This window comes from Clupea harengus, chromosome 13 (assembly GCF_900700415.2).
Source record: "Clupea harengus chromosome 13, Ch_v2.0.2, whole genome shotgun sequence".
Classification (NCBI taxonomy): Eukaryota; Metazoa; Chordata; class Actinopteri; order Clupeiformes; family Clupeidae; genus Clupea; species Clupea harengus.
The window spans coordinates 16,856,106-16,875,248 of record NC_045164.1 but is presented as its reverse complement, the minus strand read 5'-3'; the positions used below and the strand labels follow the sequence as shown (position 1 = coordinate 16,875,248).

Here is a 19,143-nt window from a genome sequence, read left to right as displayed (position 1 = left end):
TAAAAGTTTAATTTATCAGCTGGCCCTGGTCACATACTACGTTGTTCTGGATGGTTGTAGGTAACCAATTGAGCAAAGAGGCATTTTTTCTCCTGGTTCGGTTGAAACACGCCTCATAATCACAGCCCATTGGAGTGGTATCAGACTCATATTCTGACTAGAATTATGAGTATGACATCGTCAGGCTATACCACACCCCCACCCCAAATGGAGTCAACAGGTTAGGAGGGTGTGCAGTTATAATTGCAGCTCACAATACATTCCAGAATTATCTTGTGAAAACCTGGTGCATAATTTGGTTGTTTCATTTTTACTGAACTGTCAAATCATTTATCATTCCAACATCCCATTATTAAAAATTTAGATCTACATTTTTGGTTCTATAGAAATGTTTTGGAGACATTTTCATGCTCAAATGTCAACATGCCCTGTGCTCCAGTCACACATTTGTTTTACTAGCAAAGTATTCAAAGTCATCACATGTATGTTCAGGAATGTGCACACACATGCATGAGGAACTGCGGTGGCTGAACAAAGGAGCACACACACACACACACACACACACACACACACACACACACACACAATGTTACACAAGAACGAATTCTGCCAACCTCTTCTATTCAGAACTCTAAAGACCTTCAACCTTCCTATTAATAAGGTAACTTTGGTTGTAATTATTCATTTAATTATTAATCAAAGTTCCAAATTGATACTTTGATGTATTTTATGAGACTGATATATTACATTGAGACATTTGTGGCTGATCTTTATTTTGACCACTATTGTAGACACTACGCTTTGTGAGGTACCCCCTATGTGTTCAACCTAATTGATCTGCTGTTGTGTTGAATGGTCAATGCTTGTCCAATTGGGTGAGATCACCAACATATTGTTGCTGCTGTTGTCAGGATAGTACCAATGTTATCTTGGTGGCCATCGTGAAGACAGTATTACTATTTACGCACAATTGCACCAACATTTATTCGGCGCCCGCTCACAGGGTATGGTACCTACATTATTCTGGTGCCTGTGTGAGGCTGGTACCGATTGTACCTGCAATGGTTACTGCTTCTCCGTGTGCTTCCTTTAACCACAAAAACCATAATAAGAAAGATACTGACGTACGAATGTCTCAAACAAAACAAAAAAATCATTAAATAACCAGGGACAACAATTTGTTAGGTATAACATAAACAGATTTACACGTAAGCAATCAGTAACTTTATTAGAACTACAACAATAATAATACAACAAGATAAACAAAGTAAAAAAAACATGGGGGGGGGGGGGTATTTTAAGGTAATTCAAAAATATGAATACTGAAAATGTACAAGCAATTAAACATATTATACAATACAACAATGTATGAATTAGATGTTAATACATTACAAATATATGCTATGAACCTTCTCCACATAAACAGAGGACAATAAAACCTGCCTGTTGAGAAAAGATTAATAATCATACAGACATACACAGACACACAAAGTGGGTTGGGGGTTATTGACAATAGACACAAGAGACCTAGGCCTAATTAGCATTGTGGAAACTGGCCTGGCAAAATCAACTGGAAATGATCTGTGATTAGGACTACATGTACCACATGCCTTTAGCCCATATTCCCTCAGTTTGATCATAAGAACTGGTGACATATAGAAATGATCAAACCAAACCATGTGACCTACAGTGGTGGCCAAAATAATTAGAACACTTGGCATATTTAAGGTTTCAGTTGAATTGGCCATTAAAATACCCATAAAACGAATTAAATATCTACAGTCATCATTATGCTCTATGAACCATAGGATAGAGCCATCTTAAGGAGATTTAGGTCATTTTCTTTACAAAAAACAAGTTAGGCCTATTTCACTCTCAATGTCACACAATCATGTTCCTTCACAGAAGAAGCCAAATTAATTGTATGATCATTGTAAGGTGTGATCGTGGTTAAATTGATGGTGATGCGAGAGTCTTAGGACACAGCTGCGTGATTATTTTGAATGTACAAGGCCTATCCTGCTCATTAAGTGATTGGTAACATCAGAGTTTTGTCAATGAGGCCACAACACCAATTGGTATAAATTCAAAGCCTCTAGAAGTAGTCTTGAAGCACATGTTGCTCTTTGAACATGGCTAAGGTGAAGAAAGAGCTAATGAGTGAGCAACGGGTTCGAATAAAGGCCCTTTTTGATGCTGGCTGGAGTTAACGCCGCATAGCCAAGGCCTTGAAATGCAGTCCAAGTACTGTTAAGTACACTTTAAAGCGCCAAGATGCCACCAATTCACACCAGAACTGTCTTTCAGACAGACAAGTGAAGGATCTTAAAATTCTCAGTCTTAAGGACCGAAGAAAGACCTCACGAGAACTGCGTGACAAGATCAACACCACAATGACTAATGGTGCAAAAGTGTCTTCAAGAACTGTGCGTTGGAAACTGGGAGCAAAGAACTTGTTGGTGGAATAGCAGCAAAGAAACCATTACTGAAAAAGCAAAATAGAGTGGAACGCCTGAAATTTGCAAAAGAACACAAGAAATGGACAAAAGAAGATTCGTATAAAGTGTTGTGGACTGATGAGTCTAAGTTTGAACGGTTTGCCAACAAGTGAAGAGTGTATGTTCGACGGAGGGAGGGGGGCGATATATAAAAATGAGTGTCTCTTGCCCACAGTTAAACACGGAGGGGGTAGTATTATGGTGTGGGGTGCCATTTCAGCCTCAGGAACAGGTGACTTAGTGAAAATTCATGGAATCATGGATAAGAAAGTGTACCACAACATTCTGGTGAGGCACGGAGTACCATCTTGGAGTCGTCTTATTGGGCCTGGATTTATTTTCTAAGAGGAAAATGACCCTAAACATTCTTCTAACTAATGCCGGAACTACCTGCAACAGAAGGAATCTGCTGGAACATTGAAAATAATGGACTGGCCCCCTCAAAGTCCGGACCTCAACCCCATCGACCAAATTTGGGGCGAGTTGGAAAATAAACTTGACAGATCTATTGTACATTCAAAGGAAAGCCTTTGGCATGAGTTGGAGAAGGCATGGGATCACCTTAGTGTTGAAGTTTTAAGGAAATATATTGACACTATGCCAGAGAGATGTGCTGCTGTAATTGCTGCAAAAGGTGGACATACCTAATATTATAGTTAAAAGTGGATAAAAACAGTCGGACTCACTTCATCTGATATTTGTCATGCTCAGAGCAACCATCTGCATGTTTCATGAACATTATGAAATGAAATCATGTTTTGGAGGCAAAAAAAGGTCAATTTTTTCAGATCTGTCAGGTGTTCTAATAATTTTGGCCACTACTGTATGTCTTTAAATGGTTGCACCATCTCCTCAACAACCTTAAACAACGCCCATCACAGCCACCTTTGTAAATGTTAAAATCTAAAGTATACCCTGAATCTGATGTCGCAATAACTCACAATTTAAAAACCCCAAGGAGTTGGTTTCTCCCTCATGTTTAAATCAGGAGATTGTATCTTGTGCGCACAAGTTATCTTGTGGAAAGACGTTATTATCTTGGGCTCACAAGATAAGTATCTCATGGGAACAGGTTAATTATCTTGATAAAAAATATAAAAAAAATATTAGATTATATATTAAATTAAAAAATAATAATACCTCATTCTGTTGAATTTCTTTCTCTTTCTCTATCGTTCATTTACTTACTCACTCACTCTCTCTATTCCATCCCTTTAATGTAGCAACACCATAGCAACCGCTTTGACTACCATAGTGAAACCCTTGCAACCACTTCCAACTACACTGTCAATACATAAACACTGTCTATCTCTGTTGCAATTTCTTTCTCGTTATCTTAATATCTAACTTAAAGCTGCACAACAGAGGAATTGCTAATCGCTAATGAGATGCTAGCGGCTAAACCTAGCGAAACCTGTTGAAATGTGCTTACTTTGACACTATGACAAACTAGTGAGTCAACAACTTTTTTAACACAGTCAAACATCAAGCAAGTGCAACACAAGACAAATCAAGACGGCTTCCAGAAACTTACATAGCACAGTAATATGCCTACGGACCCTGGTATGGCAATGGCACAGAGGCCATTCTCCATATTAAAAGTCATTGTAGCACCCCAATTTTTTTAAGCTGTTATTTTAAAGTAAAATTGCTAATTCTAACCCTAACCCTAAAGTACAATTGCTACATACTGTTACTTTAATATCGTTTTACCCATTTCTCTGTTTAATTCAGCTTGAACCACTTAACGTAGAAACTTTGTTCAAACATTGTCACACTTCAGCTATGTTATTTTCATTGTATACACTTTATACTTTTTAAGATATTTAGGAGCAACAAGTCAAACTTACCCAGTGAAACGAATGGTGGAATCTTTGTGACTTCAGCAGTCTATAACTGTCAATTATTAACAGTCAACTGAAAGCTGTCATCTAACAAAGACCCCCCCCCCCCTTCCAAATGGTATTCAGATATGTGTGGGCAGGACAAAAACCATTAACCTTGGACATAAACCCTTAACATATTCTTTTACCTGTAGAAAATGCAGCCAGAGCTGTGCCTCCGAGCATGTTCAAAAATGAAGGGTTCAAAGCCACTTCTCCAATAAACTTTTATATTTCTTCATTAAAATATGAAGTGCTTTAGAACCCAATAATGTAATCATTTATGTCACAAAAAAATAAGAAAATCTATTGTCTTAAAATCTCTCTAGTGAAAAATGCTTCTAGAATGTCCTGATGTTAATGCACAAGTGTCTGGCAAATGACTCGTTTTTGCTTTTGTTCAACTTCAGAAAGCTCGTGAGCTAGCTAGTTGCTATGGTAGCAAGCTAGATTATATTAATCGTTTTATAATCTGATTTACCAAAAATCTGCCAAGAATTTTCAGCAGTGGGTCTGTTAGAATTAAAAGCAGCTTTAATGAACAGAAACAATGTGTTGCAGGTGCTGATGCTTTGTGTCCACGCCTTCATAAGAAGTATTGTTCTTTCAATCTGTTCAAAGGACTATTTATATATAAAAAAGAATATTACATTGGCAATTTAAAATGTATCTTTTGCCATTTAATTGCATAGGGTAAGTGGTTTTAACTATTGTTCTTCAGCCAGCCACTTGGAGTACTAGACCTGTGGTAAGCTATTTGACTTTCTACAGTCAATTAGGCTACCCTTTCTGAAGACATTTTGAAGGGTTTGGTAATGGAAGAATGTTGGGAAAGTGACTAAAATGATGGTGTGGATTGAGGAGAGTTTTATTATATTGAGTTCAATAATCCAAGCCAGAGATTATAAACAACTAATAACACAAGAGGAGGTGGCTGGGGGGCAAGCATACACAATGGGTAGCTTGTATATGCAATGCACATCACTGATTTTATGTCCTTTATCATGACATAAGTCTGTGTGGGATAAATTCTATAATTCAGAAATGGCTGTTGTTCCGATCATATTTATAGTCTGAACAGAAAATGAATGTATCAGTGTACATTAATTGTTCATTTGAAAATGTGTATATGTACTGCTTAGAGGCATGCTTTTAAGATATGGCTAGCTAACTGCAAAGCACAAACATATAAAACATATCAGTTACATTTCAGAAATGGAGTTGGAGCTGCAGACAAGCACTGGACTCAAAGTGTCTTATCTTAATAGAAAGGATATGCATTCTACAAACTTAAACAAGTCTGGTTCTATTGTGTTTTGATGCTGCAGAAAGGACGCCTGCATTGTGATCCAACCTTTGAACTTGAAGAGATGATTCTAGAGTCGCGACCTCTCCACAAGAAGAAGAAGCGTCTTGCTAAGAGCAGATCACGGGACAACAGCAAAGACTCCCAATCAGTGAGTGTCTTCTTCTTCAATATGCACTTCAAATCTGCTCCCATGTCAGCCAGACATTGTTGGAGTACTTTTGAAGTTCCTGCACAGCCTTTTACGGCATTAGCCTAATAGATAGGAGAAGGGTGGGGGTAGGGTTACCAAGTTCAAAATGAATGGGATATTCGTGTCGTAATCTGGTCGTAAGAATGAGCAAACTGATATTTCTAGCCAATGACAAAATGTTGTATCCTGTAGTTTTGTTCTGCCCACTAGAGGGCAGTACAAGCCAACCAGATGAGTGCATGAAAAGATATCTCAATGCCAGAAGAGACAAACAGCAACCAAAGAAGTGGCCATGTGTGGTCCTACAGGATTATATCATAATTTGATATTGGTGACAAGGTAAAAATGAAACAGGAAAAATATAGAATGAGGATTGTGTAACCAACTGCAGCTTGAGTGATGCCAGTGAAAGTGAGGCTCAATTCAGGAACATGGCACAGTCCTAAACAATAACCATGTTTGGTAAAGTGAGGGTGTTAGACTGCAGATATATAGACAGACTGGAATCTTATTTCAAGGCAAATGAGTTAAAGGAAGTCAATACAAAATGGGCCATTATTCTCTCTGTGTGTGACAACACATTCTATAGATTAACAATGGATTTGATAGCACCTTTAAAACCCTTAGTTCAACAGGTCAAACCAAACATAATTGTTTAATTATAATAATTAAATAATAAATATAATAAATAAAGTGGAGATTTGTGGATTGTGGATTTAAATTCCAGTCCTGCACAATATATCTCATCATATGTGGCTAGATTAAAACATGAGACAAAACTGTGTTGTTTTGGCAGTTCCATTGAAAAGCCGAGTGCATTGTCTTGGGTGTAGCCTGTGAAAGAACAAAAGTTGTTTACTGACAATCTCAGACTTAACATGCATTTGGCTACATCTCTGGTCATCGGTGATGCGCTGAGTTCAGTGTTTAATAACGTCCTGCTTAATGATCCGCAGCATTTAGAAGCCATCTTATCGAACAACTCCTCAACTTTCTTATTCAAAACCAAACCCCTAGAGTGACACCACATTTGTTATGGGACAAAGCAAAATCCTTTTGAACTTGCTAAAGGATAATTCTGCTAACCCATCAGTAAAAAGTCATAATTTTTTTTCAAAATGAATATGGCACCAAACTAAGTAGGTACCCAGGGCCGGTCCTTCCTACAGGCGACATAGGCGGTTGCCTAGGGCGCCCCTAATTTTTTTGCCGGGCAGAGTTTTTTGCGCCCCCTTCTATACCTCCAACCAATATTTTTACTTTAAAAAAAAAAAAAATCTAACAAAAGGGAAACATGAGACAAAAATCGAAAGAAGAAGGGGTACGCACCTCCTTGGTGTTGTCAGAACATGCTAGCACATTGAGGGGTATGGTTTGAGTGCGTGTGTCCAAGCAACGTCGACGAAATAAACTATGAAGAGGCAAAAGCCATCCGGGGCGCAATTGAAATAGAAAAGAAAGGAAGAAGAAGAGAAACGTGCCAAGGAGAAAGGTAAATCCTTAAGTCCTGTTCTTAGCCAAGAATGAATCCCAGATAAGAAAACTTTCATGAATGCCAGAATTGCCCCGGGCACTTTAGTGGTTAAGAAGAAAATATGTACCTACTCCCTGTCACATAGTTCTTTAAGGATTTTACAGAGGCGGGTATATAAAAAATAATATGTCCATTTATTATACATTATACAAAAAAGACAGTCATATATTACAACAGGGGCGCACAGATAAAGCCAATAGCTAGTGCAACAACACTACAAATATCTTACTCGTTGCATAGCACACCCCTTAAGGAAGACAAACACGGTGAGGAATACTGGTAAAAATCCAAGTATTGTATTGTCAACTTTAGCGAATGGATTGTATGTAATCTTGCTAGTTAGGTAACGCTAGCTAGCCAGTGACGTGTGACGTTCCTTGTTATTGCCATTCAGTCGAAACTGTCATTAGGTCATCTTTAGCAAAACATAGTGCAAGTTCAGCTGTACCGCAATTTGCGTCATTTTCGTTGTGTCATGAAATTGAATTTTGAGTAATTATAACAGCGTTAGTTTTGGTGCAGCAAGCTAGCCAGTTTAATTAGACATGATTCAACTAATCAAGAGCTATGCATCTTGGAATGAATAAAGGTGCAGGAGGGGGTCGGGGGGGGGGGGCGCCAGGAGTGAAGCTTGCCTAGGGCGCCAAATGTGCTAGGGCCGGCCCTGTAGGTACCTTTCAAACCTATCATAGAAACATAGTAAAATGTATTTCTAATTAGGACTTGCCACGATTATCTCCATATCCGGCTTCTCGACAACCCCATTAGTCAAGAGGAATTGTTTACAGCAATAGACAGGTGCAGCAACAAAAATAATTCCAAGACTTTTGTTAAAAAGGGCTGTCTCACCAGTTGCCTCCAGCTGTGCACCCCCGCTGTGCAGGCCACTCACGGGACCTGGGGTCCAGGCAGAGGTCAGCCTATCAGTTGATCCCAGGAGTCCGTGGGGCTCGTGCACAGTGGAAATTCACTGGCCAGATGGTCACCCCATGCTGGGTTTCCAAAGCAGGTCTGAACATGCCCTCTCATCCCCCCCTCTGGCCTATATAAGCTTGGGCCACCACTGGCCAGTTGTGGGTCAGAAGAAGCTGGAGAAAGTCATCATCAAGGAGTTCGGTGGACTGTTCAACATCATTATCAGAGACATTCACTTTCATCATTGCCGTGCGTCGATAAGATTGTGAGTGTTCTGTTGTCATATGTGTGTTTAGTAGCAAGTCTGTTTCGTGTCAGTGTAGATCATATATGTACGTTTATTTGTGTAGGAAGCATTCACTGTCAGATCTCATTTATGCTACTTTAAAGATTTACCGTTGGTAACGGAGATACTGGAATGTCCACCGTTACGCGGCACGGTATTAAAGGGACATATCCGCATTTATAGCCGTAATATTCATCATGTAGGCTATACTATATTCATTCTTGTTGTTTATATACTTGTTAATATTTGTATATATTTGGTATATATTATTTCCATAGAAACCACGGATTCAAGTGTGGATATGAGTCCTTTACACGGATAATCATATTCACAGTCCATTATCATTCAATTCAAGGCTTGAGTGTGTTTTCAATAAACATCAGTGTTTTCATCATCATTGGGACTTGACATCCGTTCTTGTTCTAACCGGACAGACCTGTGGCGATTGTCACCTATTTCAAGTACACCAGCAATACAGTCCTCTTTGGGTTTCAGTCAACTCAACATCCCCCTATTTTATAACTTTCTTTTGGAACCTTTACTTTCAGTGTTCGATCAGTACTTCGAAACACCTCACGAGTTCTTTAGTAGATGCTCAAGTATCTCAGTGATTCTTAAAAAGAGAAGGCTAGTCGATAAGTGTTCATAGTTTAGCTTATTTCAAAGTCCATTTGGAGGAAATTCTACCCAATTTAATCTCACCTGATCAGACATGTTTTTATAAAAGGACGAAACTCAAGCAATAATGTAATCTAAATATCATAGAATATGGATTGAAATGAAGAGATAAGGCACTAGTTGTGTCACTGGATGCAGAAAAGGTATTTGAGCGGATAGAGTGGATGTATTGATTTCTTGCTCTGACTAAGTTCAAGCTGGGAGAAGGCTTCGTTAAATGGATAAAGATACTAATACTGCCCCCAAGGCCTCGCTCATCTGCTTTTCTTTTGGAGCAGGGCACGGCTGCCTGCTGTCCTCCATGCTATTCACATTGGCAATGGAACCATTTGCCACAAAGATCCTTTTTGGTATTCAAATAAGGTCAAAGGTCAAAGCAGCACAAAATATATGCAGCTAACATATTACTATACCTATGCACTCCTACCTAATCAGGTTAGAGTTATTGCCCTTATTACTAGGGTTGGGTACCGAGAACCGGTTCCAATACAACCGGTACCTACCCGGACCGAAATGCAACACAGATTTCGGTGCTTCCTTTCGGTGCCTGAGCCGATTGAAATAAATAACAGCAACAAATCATGCAGCTAAATGAACAAAACTTACGTAAAATGTTGTCTTATAAACAGGAATTATTTCAGGCTGCAACATGAAACACGGAGGCTGGTTCTAAAACAGTACTAAACTAGCGATAGCTAACGAGCAGTAACGTTAGTGGCGTAGATCTGTCTGAGTACGATCTGTATAAATACTTTTTTGGGTTGCTAGGCAGATTTCGTGGGGCACATTTAAAACTGCCCCATCTCCCAATGTAAACTTTGGCCTGTGTCAGTCATGCTCATTGGCACAAAAAGATTCAAACAACGCGACGTGCAGCAAATGCAACAAAAAAATTGCGTGTAAAGGGGGGAGAGAAGGCAAGAGTCAAAGGCAGATCAGCAACCGCAGACTGAAGACTAAACGGAGATGCCAGCAACCCTAAACCTAGTCTCTTAAAGGGGCAGTACAAATTCACGTACCCATTGGGTTCAAATAACAAGATTAAGTATAAACAAAATAGAAAAGATAGGTATAAACAAATCAGAAAATGATGAAATTCCATGAAATAAATGCAAACAAAATAATACATTTTTGACTCCGAAGGCAAATATGCTCATATTTCTGCAAAAGAATTACTGAAGTTTGAAGCTGTAGTGTGAGTACAGAGTGTGTGTGTGTTTTGTATTTATTTAAGTATACTGTAAACTGTTGTTAACAGTTAATATATTGTTCATAGTTTGAAGTTAAAAGGTTTGAAGCTGTAGTTTGAAGCCAAGTGTTTTGTATTTATTTATATTTATAGTATACCTTAATATATTGTTCAATTTGAAGCCTTTCTTTAATGTCGTCAATCGTCGTTTTGTGCAAATTTTTTTTTTTAAATATCGGTTCAGGCACCGTTTAGGCACCGGTATCGTTTTAAAAGTATCGGTTAAGCACCGGTATCGAAAAAAAAAAAACGATACCCATCCCTACTGATCACACATGGTAAATTTGCCACACTCAAAAGTGGTATCTACAGTATGGTGATAAACAAGCCAACACATTAAAACAAATCTGGCCCCCCACTGACTGGACACTCATCGGCCCCCGGGTAATTTGAGTTGGAGACCCCTGTTCTAGGGTAAGCCCACTAACCCTAGCCCACTAAGTAACCTGTTCCTGTGGGTCCAACATCTGATGCGACAGCAGCAACTACAACTTGTAGGGCAAACACAGCTTAGGTGAAGGCGAACAGTCATGACACCGAGAGCCACACTAGTTACAGATACACGCACAAGCTTAATATGGCCACTTTCCCATGATTGTGTCCAGCCCGTCACAATATTGACTTTACTTTACTTACTAATATTTTAATATTTAATGTTTGAATCTCTTGAAACCCCAACTCCACCAGCCTCAGATGATGCTCAACCTAGAAAAGGGATCTTACTTCCCACTGAAAGACAAAGCAAGGCACATGCATATGAGTAATGAGTAAATAGGCTTTTGACTTTTCACTGGAAGACAAGAGTGGACGTGACCCATAGGGTAAAGCTGAGACAGTCCAGAGGGTACACACAGAGAGGTGTCCTTTGTATGCTCACAAACTGGATTTGATTTGTCCCGCAGAAACCTAGCAGCAAGATAATGATTTGTAATGATAATGATAAGTTAAGTCTTGCTGTAGCACGGAACTGACTCCAGTCATGTGGACGGCACGACAGTGACCTGAAGCACTGCTGCAAATGAAGGATTATATCATAAAAGCAAATGTTCAAGAACAAAATTATTATTTTAAGATGAACTCATTATTTCCAACTTGGTCAATGTCTTGACTATATTTATTTTATTCACTTTGGTCCATATTTAATGGATACAAATAAGAATTTTCCTGGAGAACATGATTTTTTTTTTACTGGCCAATTGAGTGAGTGATTGATTGAATGACTGAGCTTGTTCATTTACTTGATTATTGGGTTTATGTGATATCTAAAAAAAAAAAATGCTTTCATTTGAGACTTTTCATAAATCAGTTCTCCCTTGCTTTCATGATCAAAATCCAAGATTGATTTATGCTTTCTAGATCACAGAAACAAAATCTCACCAGCTTGAATGTGCCGAAGACAACTGATTCAACTATTTATACAATTTATTTATATATAGGACCAAAAAAGCAAAATTGTCTCAAGGTGCTTTATAGAGCCCAGGGCCTGAGCCCCCTTAGAGCGAGCACAATGGCGGCATTGGCAAGGAAATACTCAGGAAGGAACCTTAAGCAGAACCGCGGCACATAAGGTTAGCTTGAAGCCGGCCGGGTAGAGACAGAAAAAGAAGGGTGGGGGCTTGTGGCAGAACTGATGGTTCCTATCCTTTATCCCATGGTTTTACACTAACAGTATTTCGTGTGAAAACCAAAAAATGCGTTATTCATATTACCGCAAACTATATCGTCAACTTTTTCCAATTGTAATGTCTCATTACGGCTTTCTGAATCACTACTGGCATATGCAAATAAGGGAAATATAGGCTGCGGAATGGCGGTAACAAATGTTCATTCATTTGGTGGCACATTACTGTTGGACTATTGTATGCTTCTATGAATTTGCCCCTGTGTATTCATCCTACTTAATTTCAATGTGTTTATTATGTGTCGATGCTGTTTAAGGCAACAATGAATATGAGAGAAAGACTGATTAACGTTAGCTCCACAAATACTGATACTGTGTTTATGATACAGTCTAACATGTAACAGCCATCTTGTTATTAGCAGCCTTTGCCAAGACAAGAGGAAAACAATAGCCTTTGTTTGATGTGCCTGTTTGATGAACATTGCTACAGATGCTCAAGGTTGTCTTAACTTTTTGTATCCTGTCGAGCAGTGTAGTTGACTTCATGGGCAATGCATTACATGTTCTCAGGAACTCAGGAACAGGTTTTGTGCACTGATCGTTTTGGGGTTGGGGAGGTCAAGTGGTCAAGATTACTCATTTGTGTTCTTTATGGTTGGCAGTTATGTACTACAAAAGTTGTTATTTATTTACAAAAACTTCCATTACAACTAATGTTGCTCTTACTTTTATTACAAGTGTTGACATATGGAACAAACCGGTGTGTTGATTCCTGAAAATACGAAGAAAGAATGTAAAGAATCAGGCCAATGTATAAATAATGTACAATACAAATGGTAAAAAACAAACCCTATAGAAGGGTTTGGCCAGGAATATCCTTTACTTTATTAGCTTGCCTGTTCTTTGCTCACCTTCAGCCTACCATGTTTGCATTGGTTGTATATTTAAGAGATTTTCTTTACCAAGGAATTGATAGAATAGATAGCAATGCAGTTCTTTTTTCTCTGTCTTCCTCTTTCTTTCTCTCTCATTCATTTTGTCTTTCCTTTTGTGTTTCATTTTCCTACCTTTGTCTTTGTCTGTTCAGGAGAGTGACTACCTACAGGAGTGCCTTGACGTTGTGCAGCAAGAGTTCATGATCTTCAATCGCGAGAAGTATGAACACCCCTCAGACATTTCTGTCTGTCTGTCTGTCTCTGTCATCCTTGCCTCTACATCATTCCTGTTCTTCCACTTCCATGATTTTGCTCAAGATCTGCCTTTGTATTCACACAAGTATGGTGTGCCATAGGCCTCCACATGGAAGCTAAATGACAGAATTGATTGTTGAACTTATCCATTAATTTCTACAGCAGTTTTGCACCTGCTTTGTGTGTCATCACATGCATTTGTGTGCAGAAATGCTTAAACCAGGTTCACTATCCCAAGCCACTCAACACAACCAGACAGAACAATTACTGTAAAAAAAATATATACATATATTAAGCTCAATAATAGTGTAAGAGGGGTTATGAAATGAAGAGAAGAGAAAAGTGGCACAGAAAAATTAAATCAGAATAATAAAATGATAATAAAAGGGGGAAAACAAAAGGAAAAATATCCAACAACAGCAATTATAAGAAATGTCCAGAACGGTCCAGTCCAGTATACATCTGATAAGGCTAGGATTATAAGACCACTAGTCTAGTCCTGTATGTATGGCGGGGTGGGTGGGGTGTTAACAAGTAACCTGTTCCTGTGGAGGTGGATAAAATGGGTCCATGGGGGGGGGGGGGGTTAACAAGTAACCTGTTCCCGTGGTAGTGAATACCGACTTCACCAGCCTCATTCACACACACACGCACACACACACACACACACACACACACACACTTTGTTTTTTACAAACCAACACAAAACATACTTATTTTAGAAAATACCCTCTACATGTCGAAGTTCTCGACATTCACCGCATCTAGCCATCTAAAAATGTACAAACCGTGATGGTCAAATTGCATTATGGACCTACCGCTGACAGGCATATCTCCTCTGTCTGATCATGGCAACGGCACATGAATATATCTTGCAGACCTGCAGTACGTCACATCCCCAAAGGTGGCTCCAAAACACCAACACTAATAAAACACGCTTATTCATGGCGAAACTCACACTCTATTTACATTTAATCTATTTACATTTATAACTCCGTTACACCCACCCCCTCTGAATTTCACCAAATACAATCAGCGACCGCAAAGCATTTCCAAAGGCAAACCATTACATTTCCTGTCGACACTAGACAAAGGGTCACCAATTACAGGACAGCCAACGACGAAGGTATCCAAGACAGATGAAGTGGAGGAAGAAGGCATAAACTCTCCAACCAACCACTGGCAGCAGGGTGCCTTATACACCCCACAAGACCCATTTACAGTGTACTAAAAGCCAATAGCCAAACCAATCTCCTCAAAACTATCCAGACTACATCACATTACTAAATGTGTGTGAACATGACTTCAAACGACACTGACTAGTCATGAAAGACCTGAAAGACTGACCTGCAAACAGCCTGCATGGATGGGTGCGTGTGAACAATGTCTTGCCTTGACATAGTTTGAATCAGTCTGTCAACTGGCTTGATAATGTGGCCAAACCTAGATCTCACCCGTGTGGATAAACTGGGATTTTGAGACTGTGAGACAGAAGCTAAAGTGTCAATACTATGTGTGTCGGTAGCATTGTCTGTCTGTGTCACAACAGTCTGTCCATCGGTCTGTGTATGAGTGAGCATGTCTGAGTCACAACTATCTAACTGTCCATCTGTGTGTCTAACAACATCTGTACTAACGTCAGAGTCAGTCACTAGCCTCGGGTCAGAGGTGACAGAATGGTCTGTGGGATACTTTTTAGTCGCTTAATATTGGCTGCCGGTCTCCTGTAAGTAAGCACATAGGTTTAGCCGCTAGCATCTCGTTAGCGAATAGCAATTCCACCGTTGTGCAACAATATTAAGCGACTTAAAAGTAGCTGATGGCTTTCGAACGACTCTTGAGACTCACTGACTGATAGCCTAAAGGCGTCCGGGTTACGTAATGCTAGCGTTGGTATAGCAACTGTCACTCAAGAGTCGTTCGAAAGCCATTATGACGTCGCCCGGACCCCTTTAGGTGCCCGGACACCTTTTGCCATGACAGTGCAACTGACGCTCGGAAACTATTCTCCACCCTCAAAACTCTGCTCTATCCTCCTCCTCTTCCCCCAGCTACCAACCTCACTGCTGATACCTTCGCCTCCTTTTTCACAGAGAAAGTGGCAGCCATCAGGAACCAATTCAACCAACTGTCTCCTCCGTCTAAGGGCACAACAACAATTGGCTCATTGTTTCCTTCTTTCACCCCACTGAGAGTGAGGTCTCCAAAATCCTAACATGTAGTCGACCTACCACATGCCCGTTGGATCCTATCCCATCCAACGTCCTTCAAGCCATATCACTTACCGTCTTACCGGCAATCACACATGTGATTAATGCTTAATTTACTTCTGTAACATTTCCTTCTTCATTCAAAGTGGCTCGGGTAACACCACTGCTGAAGAACACGTTTCTCGATCCCACTCATGTGGAAAATATCGGCCGGTCTCACTTCTCACAATCCTATCCAAAACCATTGAGAGGGCAGCTTCCAAACAAGTCACAGAGTTCCTGTCAAGGAACAATGTCCTCGATCCAAACCAGTCTGGATTCAAAAGCGGTCACTCCACGGAAACAGCCCTGTCGTCTGTGACAGAGGCCTTAAAAACAGCTAGAGCAGCAGTTTAATCCTCGGTTCTCATCCTGCTTGACTTATCAGCCGCTTTTGACGAAGTCAACCACCGCATCCTTCTGTCTATACTGTCAAGTATGGGCATTTCTGGCAGGGCACACTCCTGGTTTAAATCTTACCTCACTGGGCGCTCGTTCAACGTGGCAAGCTCAGCTGTCTGTACCTCACTGCCTCACCACAGGGGTGCCCCAAGGCTCGGTGAGGGGACCACTTCTCTTTGCCATGTACACCACCTTGTTGGGCCCTATGATCCGCTTGCATGTTTTTTCATATCACTGCTAAGCAGATGATACCCAACTGTATCTGTCTCTCCCTCCTTACTCTCTGTCTCTACGACACCACTGTCTCGGCGCGGATCTCGGATTGTCTCTCTGATATATCCACATGGATGAAGGATCACCATCTTCAGCTGAATCTGGCTAAAACGGAACTGTTGGTTTTTCCAGCCAAACAGGCCATACACCGCAACATCGATAACAAAATTGACTCCTTATCTTTTGCTCCTTCCAAAACAGCAAAATCGATGACCAACTGACATTCACTGATCACATTGCCTCTGTCTCCCGGTCGTGCCGCTTCGTGCTATTCAACATCCGAAAAATCAGGCCATACCTAACCCAGTATGCCACCAAGCTGCTGCTGCAAACCTTGGTGTTTTCCCGCCTCGACTACTGCAACGCCTTCCTAATGGGCCTGCCGGCATGCGTGGTGAAACCACTACAGATGATCCAGAATGCGGCGGTGCGCCGACAGAGGGCACACGTCACCCCGCTACTCATTGAGCTCCACTGGCTGCCTGTAGCTGCTTGCATTAAGTTCAAGTCACTTATGCTTGCTTACAGAGTGATTACTGGTTCTGCTCCCACCTACTTAAATGCTCTTGTAAGAGCAAATGTTACACCCAGGACGCTGCACTCGTCTAATGAGCGTCGTTTAGCACTGCCGCTTGTGCAAGCACGGCAATCTAGACTATTCTCATTCGTAGTCCCACGTTGGTGGAACAAACTGCCTAGTACTACCAGAGCAGGGGCGTCCCTCTCTACCTTTAAGAAGCTCATGAAGACCCAACTCTTCAGAGAGCACCTCCCTTCCTAACTTGCACTTCTACTAGTACTTAACTTGCACTTACAGTAGTGCACTTTTTTTCTATTTCTTATGTAAAATAGTATGTATTGTTACTCTAGGTCTCTATTGCTCGTAGCAAAAGTGTCTGCTAAATGACTAAATGTAAATAGGTTTGTTTAATTCAGTTGTTTAATTATGATGTAAATAAAGCGTTTAAATACTGAGAACAATTGAATGTTTAAATAATTAAGGTGAATCTGTTTCCAGCTTTTTTATCACTGTCTCAAGTCCAACATTTATGATTTTAGAAAGATGCCCTGATGTCTTTTAACTGAAAATATAATTATCATATTTCAATGATATTTGCTATTTTGAGTTATTTGACATATTGGTTCCTTGTTACCTAATTGTCTCAGTTCTCAGGAGTCTGCAACAATATTCTAGAATGTTTACTGGCCTTAATATGGTAACAGGAACAGAGGGAGTGCCTCTCGTGTAGAAGTGATGTGACTGTATTTTTAAGGTTTTTCTATTGTTCATTATCCTTAAAAGGAATTGCTCTCATATTTGTGCACGTGGGTGTATTTGTTTGTATGTCTTTTCCCCTCAGGTTAAAGAAGAGCCAAGAGGGTCCATCAGAGGGCGGGGCAGAAGGTGAAGCTGATGCAGATGATGATTTAGATGTGGAGGCCACTGAGGATGACGAGACAGAACTGGACCCTGAGGCAGAGACCTCCAAACTCGACATATGTGGATCTGTTTGTTCCTCTACTGGTAGCTGCTAGCACACCTTGCACAGTTCACCACTCAGCCTTCCAGTTGCTGTGTGTTTTCTATGCCTGAAGCACTTTCACCAGTTCCTCAGTAGAGAAACTGAAGAGGATAGAGTGCACTAACTTTACATGCCCTCTATATCTGTAGCATTTACCATGTTATGGCGGCAACCTACATCGACCATTTGTAACAATAAGCTTGAATTTCTATGCAATACAGTTTGATGTGTATTCACAATTAGTCTCTAGTGCTATGCAGGACACCAACACCTGTGCAGCATGGTGTATTGTGATGTAGTGCCATGCAGTTTTAAGGTATGAATGAGGTCCTGTTTTTTGTAATGGCATGGCATTATTAAACCGTTAAACTCTTTGTGGTAATAGTGGGTTAGATTTGTGATTTTTGTTTGCTGTTCTGTTTGCATAGTGATTGGTGTCTTTTAGTGTCTTTTTATCGAAATACTAATACCTGTTGCTAAAGGTGTCATTTACTACAGCAACATGAAGAAAGACATTTCAATTACATGATCTGCATGAAGTCCACCTTCCAGCTGAAGAATTCTTTGGAAACCTTACTTTTCTTTCCAGTCCTTCCTAGTGTTTGTTTTAATGATCAATATCTTAAGCTTGAGTTGGTGCAAGATCAGTGTAAAGGGGGGGAGACTTGCACTTCTGCCAGTATTGTAGCTTCAACGGTTATCTACTTTTGCTATAAGAATTTGATAGGAATATTGTTGAGAGATGCATGTAAACACGATACGTACGCAGGCTCTGTTCCGTACAGAAGCCCTGAGATGGCATATATTTAAGTTAGTCCGTTATTTGTCATTATCTTGAGAAAACGAAACTTGGTTTCCCTGAGATAATGACACAATTTATACAATATTTTGGAAAAAGGATACATTGTTTTATTCCACTGCTGGACAGCTCTGCTGAGGTCTTGGGAGACGTCTGATGAATGTGTGATATACGACTGAAATGAAGCAACACAGGTGTTATAAACCCTGTGGAATGTTTTATTGTTTTCATCCTAAAAATAAAAGCCTGTTATGTGGCTGGTTGGTGTTTGACTGGGGCAACATGAACTTTAATGTGGTGCTTTAGCTATTTTATGCTGTAGACCAATGCAACATGAAGACATGTAGACATTGCCTGTGTACATTTTAGACAAATTAAACCTTGGGAAAAATGGGTTATGGGTATTCAAACCTCTGATGTTGATATTTGCCCCAGCTAGATACCCTCATCAATGTAAGCTACTCCTGCTCCTTAGACATCGCCACAGACATCCACTGCACTCGCCTATTGATTTAGCACAGGAAAACAATGTATCATTTTCCAG

The 19,143-nt window shown here is 40.1% G+C and overlaps 1 protein-coding gene across 1 annotated transcript in view; it reads left to right on the top strand.

Moving 5' to 3' along the window:
* The window catches only part of LOC105892717 (serine/threonine-protein kinase 32C), a 95,776-nt gene extending 76,921 nt beyond the window's left edge, over nucleotides 1–18,855 (top strand). Inside the window, exons 10-12 of the mRNA XM_012819024.3 lie at nucleotides 5,710–5,838; nucleotides 13,251–13,318; nucleotides 17,639–18,855. Of these exons, the coding sequence (XP_012674478.1) occupies nucleotides 5,710–5,838; nucleotides 13,251–13,318; nucleotides 17,639–17,813 (372 nt within the window). The 3' untranslated portion in view covers nucleotides 17,814–18,855. The remainder of the gene's footprint in view (nucleotides 1–5,709; nucleotides 5,839–13,250; nucleotides 13,319–17,638) is intronic.
* The last annotated feature ends 288 nt before the right edge of the window (nucleotides 18,856–19,143 follow it).